This window comes from Branchiostoma lanceolatum, chromosome 11 (genome assembly GCF_035083965.1).
Source record: "Branchiostoma lanceolatum isolate klBraLanc5 chromosome 11, klBraLanc5.hap2, whole genome shotgun sequence".
Lineage (NCBI taxonomy): Eukaryota > Metazoa > Chordata > Leptocardii > Amphioxiformes > Branchiostomatidae > Branchiostoma > Branchiostoma lanceolatum.
In genome coordinates, this window is record NC_089732.1 from 10,728,548 (window position 1) to 10,738,625 (window position 10,078).

At 38.9% G+C, this 10,078-nt stretch overlaps 1 protein-coding gene across 1 annotated transcript; it reads left to right on the plus strand.

Moving 5' to 3' along the window:
- Window positions 1-17: 17 nt before the first annotated feature.
- Window positions 18-10,001, plus strand: LOC136444226 (major facilitator superfamily domain-containing protein 1-like). Its single transcript, XM_066441733.1, has 15 exons — window positions 18-85; window positions 871-971; window positions 1,313-1,446; window positions 1,683-1,738; window positions 2,178-2,321; window positions 3,495-3,580; window positions 4,280-4,352; window positions 4,784-4,866; window positions 5,418-5,450; window positions 5,569-5,669; window positions 6,338-6,446; window positions 7,000-7,137; window positions 7,661-7,800; window positions 8,287-8,395; window positions 8,737-10,001. Exons 1-15 carry the CDS (start codon window positions 46-48, stop codon window positions 8,884-8,886), a joined length of 1,497 nt encoding a protein of 498 aa, XP_066297830.1. The 5' UTR covers window positions 18-45; the 3' UTR covers window positions 8,887-10,001.
- The last annotated feature ends 77 nt before the right edge of the window (window positions 10,002-10,078 follow it).

Here is a 10,078-nt window from a genome sequence, read left to right on the forward strand (position 1 = left end):
GTGATCTAACTACTTGTTCGTGAACCGGATATAGATGACCGTCACATGACTGCGGACGACAACATGGCGATCAGTCCGGATTCTGGTAAGTTTGGGCAAAAAAACTAAAATTACCGTAATTTTGCAGCATTTTGTCGGCTCTTGCTAATCAGAGATGCATTTATGATTCCACCTGTGCAAATTTAAGCATTCTTGTTCGCAGAGACATTGATATGTCTGGGGCGATGAGCTTCTTTTTGTAAGGTGGGAGGGCAAGTCTATTTTTAATTTTATTTGTGCGTATGAAAAATAATATCAAATGTAATATGTCAACGTCAGGAAATTATCACACTGTACGGGTATTTGAAAACCTTACGCCTACAAATTAAAATCGATGCCATGATATATATGTTTAGATATTGATACATGATATCAATATCAATATTATGATAAATATGTAGGTCACATCAACTCTCCAAAAAATTATGTCTGGATGAATCTTTTAGTCTCCTTGAAAAAATTCATTACGATTTCAAGAAAGCATATGAGCTGTAGACTGCATTACTGCGTTTTTGACGCTACATAACGATTTTAGGTTTCTTGTGTTCTGATTGGTTGCCAACAATTATACTGATCCTGTCAATAGTGCAAGAAAAATCTTATTGACAGGATGATGCTTTCAAAAATTACAGAAAAAGTCGTCCTGTCAATAGCCTCAGTCTTATCAATTTTGTTTGTTTTGTATCACATAACCAGTAAGCTACCACAGGGCAATAATAATCACATGTTTGTGTACTGCATTTCCTACCAGATTCATGCATTTCTCCCACCTATGAAATGTTATCAAAAGTTCCATGTCTTGGACTTAAAGAAATTTTTTTGTTTGTCCAGCCTGCTACCGGTTCCTGGTGCTGTTCTTCAACTGTATGTTGACGTTCGGCTCCTACTTCTGTTTTGACATGCCCAGTGTTCTACAGGATGTATTCCAAGGGGTATGTGGTACCTTCTGATTCTGAATAAATAATCTGTTCGGGTATCAAAGCGCATGTACAATTGCATTGTGTAAGCATATACCAGTGCAGCTTTGCTCATTCTCTCTCTCTTTCTCTCTCAGTCTCTCTGTCTCCATCTTTCTCTCTCTCTCTCAGCCTCCCTTGTCTCTCTCTCTCTCTTTCTCTTCCTTGAAAGCTTTCTTATATGATGTTACTGAAGAGATCTCCAAGCAGACCAAAGACTCGACTGTACTCTACTCTCTTCCATGCTGTTGTTACACCATTTGCCTTGAGTTGAAGCTGAAATCAACATTTTCTTCATTATTTTCTGTTCCTCTCAGCCAATAGAATGTACCAGAAATGCCACAGCCAACCACACTGATGGCAGCTGGTACAACCTGACGAAGAGTTGTGAGGAGGGACTGGGGATGTCGTCAGAGGACTACAACTTACTGTACGCCATCTACGCTTGGACGTGAGTACTGCATTACCTTTTTTTCTTAATCAGAATTAAGAGCTTGAATCCTTGTTTGTGTCTTTGTTTAATCTTGACAAAACTCTAGTCGACCCTTAATTTAGAGCTGTTTTTCATAGAGTTTGAAAGTAAAAGAGGTCACAGTCTAATAAATGAATAACTTCAGATTAATGAAACTGAGGTATGAAATAATTTGAAATGCTTGTGTGTGTTCCAAACTTTTGTCTTTTCTGTAGGAATGCTCTGGTGGTCATCGCAGCTGGATTCCTCATAGATAAACTGGGCAACAGGAGTAAGTAATCTTCAAACCGTAGACCCTAACCTTGTGATGCAGACACATGGCTTCTAACCACTACACCATAGCATGCCATGATGTCTTTACCCCCTTCTGGATCGTTGTCTGAACTGCCATTGGATATGAAGGACTTAAATATTTAGACAAGTCACAATATCTCCTACATACGGAAAAACACACAAGTAACAGTCACTCAGAATAGATTTTGGAAATGGTCACTGAAAGACGTTAGAGGTGGCAGTCACTACCTTTTGTCAGTGTCTGAACAAGATTTCTGGTCCACCAGGTATTTTTACCAAGAACTGTGAATTGATAAGCAAATTACTGCATCTTCTTATTACCTGCAGTTATCTTCTTACCTGGATACCTTCATTGTCATATCTTGTACATAATATGTGATTATGTTTTATTTTATGTAATTTTCCGTCCTGCACAGTTGGCGTCTTCCTGTTCTCTGCGCTGTGTGTGGTGGGGTCGTCCATATTTGCCATTGGAACCATGTTCAAGGGCACCAAGTACATGCTTCCCCTCATGCTTGTAGGTCGGCTGCTTTTTGGCTCAGGAAATGGCTCTCTCACTAGTAAGTTATCTTAAGAATATTGTTATAGATTGTTATGCTGTCCATGTCTAATTACATTCTTATGTCTTTGTCATGGTGTGGGGCAGTACAACGTTAACTGCCAGAGGAAAAACCAGGCTAATCATCCTAAGAAACCTCGATGTGCCAAGACATAGAGACACCTTTCTCAATCCAGTCACATTTCCAAGATCCTTACCTCTGCAATATGCAAGATCTGCAAGATGATGGTGCACGTCCATACAGAATGAGAGTCATTTCAGACCACCTCCAGGATGCAGGAACACAGAGGATAGAATGGCCCTCCTGCAGCCCAGATCTCAACACAATTGAACACAATCTCAGACTCTGTGATCACTGATCAGCTTGGGCGAGCTGTGCATGCAAGAATGATCAACAGAACAACACTGGTCGACCTGCAATGACTCCTTGTGGAAGAATAGCCAGGGGCAGCCTAACAAAACTGGTGACAAGCATGAGGAGGACGTGCCGGGCTGTATGTGGTGACAGTGCATGGCTGGTGTACTCAGTATTAAGGCACCTTCATCATAACTGAGGCTCCTTTGCGCATTTTTTTTGTTCAGATGAAGACTATCCTTGGCTTTCATATCAATGTGTTTTGTTGATTTAAGTTTCATATTACCCTCGTACAAAAGCCACGTGCTACGTATACCAGCAGAAGAAAAAATACTGAATTGAGCGTTTGACATTAGTGGGGTAATCTGGGAACTTTTTTTATGTGACCTGCTCGCATAAGCAGGTCTGGTGCTCGTTGCATTAATTTACAGCCATATTAAGTTTAGTATCATGGAAAAGAAAATCACACAGGCTTTGTAGTGATATATAAATCATTGAAATTGATCAAATAACAACGGATATATGGTCGACCAAAGTTAAGTTTCCAAACTTTTTGTGCTGAGTGTACTTTGATTTTCAAAAAAAATGAACATGATAAACAGTTCCAAGATAATTATCTTAATTTTCCAACCAAGAGATACCAAAAAAAATGAACGTAGTAGATACATGATACCAAAGGTGATGGGGGCCATTTGTAAATACAATTTTAGTTTAAGTCATGTTCTTCCATGCTGTGTAAGTATATTTGGACACGTCTATTCTTGTTTATGAAAACAAATTTTTGGTCTTTGACAGAACTTTTGATTTCTTTTCCTACAGTTGTACAGAACAGAATCACAGCCTTCTGGTTCAAGGGGAAGGAGCTGGCTTTGGCATTTGGTCTGACACTGACAGTATCTCGCCTGGTGAGATATAGATACAGTTGTTGATCATTTTTCCACAAAATTAATCTCATGTCAGTAGAACATATTTTATCCAGTGGCACTAATCGTGAGGATGCTGAACAATCTGAAGTATCTTTCTTAAAAATTGCTATATTTAGGAGACAGGCTAAACTTTGCCTAAAAAAAGAAACTAAACTAAACCTACAAAGTTGTTCTTGTAGTCTCCTATGTCAAATGATTTGCTGGCAGGGCTTCAAAGACATTTTGGGTTAACTTGCACTGGTGCAGATGAAAAAAAAAATTGCACCAAAGAGAAATTACTTGCACAACCAAATTTAGTGAACTTCACCATATATCTTTTTTCCTGATGTTTCAGACTGACTATCTTGGACTTCATGTCATACTCTAATCTATATATATATATATATATATATATATAGTCAGTACACAAAAGCTCCTAAAACAGTACAGTATGATTTTTCAACTAGGTGGGTACCATTTCGGCTTGACCTACCTACCTACTTACCTAGTCCTGTGACCTCTAGGTTGTTGGGGGGCAAGCTTTAAGGTAGACACGAAGATAGTGATTTGTATCCAGGATTTCCTCTGTCGCCCCGACGTCATCCTCCTTCCAGAGTGGCCTGTAGGATTGTCTTAGCCAGGTTTTTGTGGAGTGTAGGCTGTTTAAACTTTGTTACTAATAATGTCTTCCCTTTACAGGGCAGCGTACTGAACTTCTTTGTGACAGAAAGTTTTGAGCAAAAGTTTGGACTGACTTGGACCTTATGGGGAGGTAAGTACATGTAGTACCAATATTTTGTAGTTTCTGTGTCGTGTTGGCTTTTAAAAAAATTTTAAAAAAATTCATTCCATCACAGTAAGCGTCAAATTTTTGTGATTTCGACATTGATAAGGCAAAATCCCTCAGACTGTGTATCATATGATATATCTAGTATAGATTTTTGATAAAGACATGGCACAGAAATGTTCTAAGTTTGATCACACCCCCATCTACAAAATAATTAGCTTTGCACTTTAATTATGGTCAGACCACAGTTCTATTTGTATTGTTGGACTTAAGTACAGGTATGTCTCTTGTGCAGTATTTTTAGAAGACACTAGGAGGAGCCCATTGCAACAGCATAGGTACGGATAAGTAGAATTGTCTGGTGAATCTACTATTATAATAGTTTTGCGCACTAAGAATAAACTGTTTCATTTCAGGTGCAGTCCTGTGTGGGCTCGGCTTTGTATCAGCTGCTATTGTCAGTGCTTTGGATGTTATTGGAGTACGAAACCTTGGGCAGGTGAGTGGTGTTCTATCTGAAAACTGAGACACAGACCAGATTTACTTAGCATATCTACTGACATAATTCCACCAGGGTTCATAATTCCACAACCCGGAAAATATATGTCAAAACAAGATTTGAACCCAACGTCTCCCAGTATAATGCACTCCTGTATATCTAAACTGTGCATACCTGGGTGGTGCTGCACTAGAGATCTCTCAAACCCACTGTTTTTCAAAGTGGTGGATTTATGTAACCCGGCGTATTAATGTTAAATGTAGGTTACCTTAAAAGCAATGGACGATCATGTAATACCCTGTGATACATTTCAAAAGCGACAGGACAAATTTTCAAGTTCCGTTTTTCGATTCGAATATTTTGTTCCCACCCATCCTTTCTACCTTCTAAATTTTCACATTCTGGCAACTTGTCATCATCAGAGATACATATATTGGTTTTGTCAAGGAGCTATTTCTTCAGCAAGCTATCTTCTCTAAGACCCCAGATTTGTTTGCAAAATTTATTTTTGTTGTTAGGAAAATAACCATGTTGCTGTTTGCTACTTTCAGACGGAAAATATGGCTGTTCAGTCCAAGAAAATGGTAAGTACTCTTGCTTTTTAAGTGCCCCTGTCAGACCTTATATCATTGCAAAATGCAACCCATAGCATATGAGAGAAAGTGTTTTATAGTAACTGTTACGTTTCTTCCTTTTTTTCAGAGATTCACAGACATTAAGTACTTTACAGGGTCCTTCTGGCTGCTGGTACTCACCATCATGTTCTTCTATAATGGAGTCTTTCCCTTCGTAGCTGATGCCAGGTAGGTCTTTTTTAATACATGGCTCAAAATACCACATTTACATGCAGGGTTGATAATGCAATGTAGAATTGGAGCTGTGCAAGCAATTTTGATGTATACCTGATGTATACATGGTTTTGATTACCCTAGCTACATGTAAATGTGCTTATCGTTGTGAAACAACTGAGCACTACCTCCAAAACTTTATACCAGTCAAGGAACCAGTCAGTCGACTTCATTTTCATACACATTTCTACGTTTGCACCCGAGGGATTATGTACCTCGGGTAAAATAGACTTGTGTTGAACATAAATATGAACATGACAGTATTACAAGGGCAACACAGTCAACAGTTCAGGATTATTTTGAGAAGCATTTTACTTCTGCCCTTTTTTCAGTGCGATCACAGTACAATTTGTATACTTTTCTTACAGAGCTGAATCCATGGCATCTTGAATCACAAAACTAATCGTACATTTAAAAAGAAACCAACCCACTATGCCCTGGAATCGAAGTATTGTTAAGAGAGGCAGTAAAATATGTTTTGCTGACATTCTACGTACTTTATTCTATGTTGTGCACCCAAAATTCTTTCTGTGCACCAAAACTGTTGAGTTAGGTACACCTATTTCTAAAAATTAATTTCAAGCCCTGTGGAGTGATTAACAGCTTAATATTTAATTTTTCAGCAACTTTATCCAGGACAAATACCACTACAACCCTGACACCTCATCCTACTTCGCCGGTGCCATATACTTTGTGTCCATGGTGGCCTCTGCACTCATTGGGATAGCCATTGTAAGATACTATTTTCTACTCCTATGTGTACACTAATTTTGTAGGTGTGGGGGAGGGTAAAATAGCACCTAGACACTTGGGAAGAAAACTTGTCAAAGTACATTTGTAGGTAACAGAAAAATGTACAGCAAAAGAAAAAAATGGCCATAAGCTTTTGGCAAAACAATTTCAGCAAACATTATCCCCACACACACATCAAAGTCCGTTCATATTATCATTATCAAATATAGATGATTTGAAATGATAATAACTTTATTGCACAACAATTGTACAAGGTACAAAGTATGGCATTCACTGGTACATAGATAACATTCTATTAGGCTAATCAGTCTATCTCATACAATATGGTGTATTAGTATGGGATGACAATGGGATTTTACAATATGATATGTACAGTTGCATTTTGCCATATCCATTGTATTACAATATGAGTAAGCTCGACCAGACTTTTTTAGATGTAGTAAGTATTAGGTATTTTGCTTAACTATATTAGAATTCTATGAATTATCTGATCTTGTCATTGTTATAATCTTTATCCAATTTTTTTGGTCAGGACTTTGTAGGTTTCCGGGGGATCTTGGCGGTGACCTGTGCGGTACTGACCCTTCCAGTGTTTGGACTTCTCGCCTTTACCTATGTCCACCCACTAGTGGCTACTGTCTGGCTGGGAGTCATGTACTCCATCGCTGCTGTAAGTACACAAAAGATAATGCCAAATGTTTTAGATCTTTATAAGGGATCAGTGTTATATAGCTGATGTACTTTGTTTGATGTACAATGTATTAAAATTTTGAAGTTAGCAAGTAGTCTTTGTAATTATATTTTGCTTCAACATTCTCCTTTTTTTATGTTGTGCCCCCAAAAGTATTTCTGTGCACCTAAATTCATAGGTTGGGTGCACCAGTGGACATATTCCCAAAAATGAATTTCAAGCCCTGAACCCTGTACTTTGTTAAGTGCCAGAAACAAAGAATTTAGTCCTTTAACCCTCTCTCTCTACTGTTAAACCTTGAATAAATCTACAGCGCAGATTTGAAGTTTCTTCCCTGTGTTGTGTATTACATCAGATTTTATAGTTTTTTAGATTTTTTTTCTGATGGATGGATATTGTCTTCGTGTAAATAGCTGGTTAGTGTGCATCTTGTAGATTAAAGCTGTTGTTTGTGATGAAGGAGACTCTTACTAAGACTCTTGTGTTGTGTTCTCCCCCCTAGGCGAGTCTGTGGCCGTCCATCCCCCTGGTGGTGTCCCAGGCCACCATAGGGACAGCCATGGGTCTGACCACGTCTGTGCAGATGATTGGCATTGGCATCTGTAACCTCGTCATCGGAGCTCTGCTGCACAAGCATGGAGAGTCAGTAACTCTAAGCTCCATTAACTTTTACAACATGTCCGTAAATTTTGAAACGTTCACGGTGGCTTCATTTTTACTGCTTTGGCAGTGACCTCTGATCGTAACACTGTGGTGTCTGTAACCTCTTTATAGGAGCTCTGCTGCATAAGCATGGGTAGTCAGTAACTCTAATCTCCATTAACGTTTACAATGTATCTGCAAAGTTACTGTAAATTCTGAAATGTTCATGGTGGCTTTATTTTCGCGGCTTTCGTAATGACCTAAAATTGTAACACAAGAATATGTTTTGTTAATCATTTCAACCGCAAATGCTATTATGCTAGAGAAACTCATTGAAACTGAAACAAATGAAAACCTAAAAGAAAGAATGAATGATCAAATGACAAATTGTATTGGAGGATGAACTTTGCTATGGCTGTAAGTATAAGGTTGATGATGATAATAATGTATTTATGATATCCTGATGACCTGTTTGTTTGCACACAGTGATCCCATCCCTCTGTACCGGTGGAAGTACATGATCATCTTCCTGTTTGCCAACACCCTGGCCTGTGTGGCCACCTCTATATTGCTCAACATCGTGGACAGGAGATCGGTAAGTTACATCAGACAATTTGCCGTTCTTAGTGGCAAACGTGCTAGATGTTGGCACATGGGCAACCAAATCCGTAGTGTGTTTTTTGGAACACTGTTTAGACAGATTAGCCAGAGGCTCAGTGGGCGTCACTCTTCAAAAATAGAAATCAGCCCCTGTAATGTTCCCTGCCTCTGTGCTGTAGGGCGATGTACTGAACTTCTCTGTATCACTGACGAAATATAGTGGATGCTGTCTGAATCGTCTGACCATTTTCCATAATCTATCCAGTTGCTTGAGTTATTGTTTTTTATATCACAGTGTATTCTCCAATGTAATGTTTCCCTACTTCCGTCCTTTAGGGTGGTGTACTGAACTTCTCCAAGATGAGATCTGTGAAGGAACTTCCCCTGAAGGACCCAGATGACATGCAAGACCCTGATGACGAGGAGGAAGGAGAATACGGGGAGACAGACAGACTGCTGGCACCAGAAGCGCGCTCTGTCAACTGAGAGCAGAACTGCAGCCTAGCTGTACTGATCACACTTGTAACCACACAGACCTTGAGAATCATATAATGGATGCAATGCAATGTACATGTGTGCAGTTTGCTTCCCAACTAAAAAGTAGAGTAAAGCAGGCATCTTAAACTGAGGTGACGCACAATGCTTCTTTGTGTAGCTAGTAGTGCAATACGGCTTGGCTGTGGCTCATGTCCTACTCTTCTTAAGAGTGTTGGGATCTTTTGTGTACAGAGGTTTGGTGCCCAATGCACACGGGATTGATAGCGTAACTTCAACATCCAATATAATGATTGAAACCCCTAAAAACAAGAATGTTTTGGATGGTTGAGGTTGGAGTTCCATGGCTATTGTAGAAATTCATTTTGTATCTTGCAAAGTCAGATGCAGATTATAAATTGCCTAGCCAAACTAAATCACATTTCTAGCAGTCCTCCCATTGGTCAACTGCTAAAACCTGGGCAATTCCCCACACTTCTTGTATATATCGTATCAGGATAAACTGAAAATGCAAGCAAGCTGAGGGTCTTCGTTTATGGAAAGTTGTTAAAGAAAAAGAAAAGTAACTCAGGATTGAGTCATTGGCTTCCTAAGATTTAGAAGGGGTAGTAGTTGAGAACTGCTTATTGACAAGTACTGTAAATGCATTTAAGTTTGCATGGTTTTTATTTTGCGGTAGGGAGAAAATGGAGTGTTTGCGGGGGCTTTAAGTTCGCGTTCGAAACAATAGCAGCGCTACAGTCTTAATTGGTCCAAAAGGTTTGCGGTGGTTTTAAGTTTGCGCTGAAAGTTCACAGTGAAAACTGCGAACATAAAACCACCGCGAAGATTTCTGCATTTACAGTATCATTGAATATGCAAGATATGAAAAAAAAGTGACTCATGTATTTCTTTTTGGTCATTGCAGCTACAAGCTGTGTAATGAACATGGACAGGTTGTTTTGAAAGTGCTGGTAACAATACATTTATTTCATCTGCATACAGTTACAGTATCTGATAAGATGACAACATAATATTTCCACTTTTGTATGCAACTTCATTTTGACTCTTGATTACATGCAAATATGTAAGTTTAGAAACACTGTTCAGAATTGAGCAGAATTTAAGAGATGCGACAGCATGTCTTTAAATTTGCATACCACAGCATGTCTTTAAATATGCATACCATAGCATGGCTTTGAAT

Excerpts from the sequence above, each read along its gene's own strand:
- LOC136444226 (XM_066441733.1), top strand. The coding sequence starts at position 46 with ATGACTGCGGACGACAACATGGCGATCAGTCCGGATTCTG. Across the intron at positions 1,447-1,682 it reads TACGCCATCTACGCTTGGAC|GAATGCTCTGGTGGTCATCG; the intron begins GTGAGTACTGCA and ends TCTTTTCTGTAG. Across the intron at positions 2,322-3,494 it reads AGGAAATGGCTCTCTCACTA|TTGTACAGAACAGAATCACA; the intron begins GTAAGTTATCTT and ends CTTTTCCTACAG.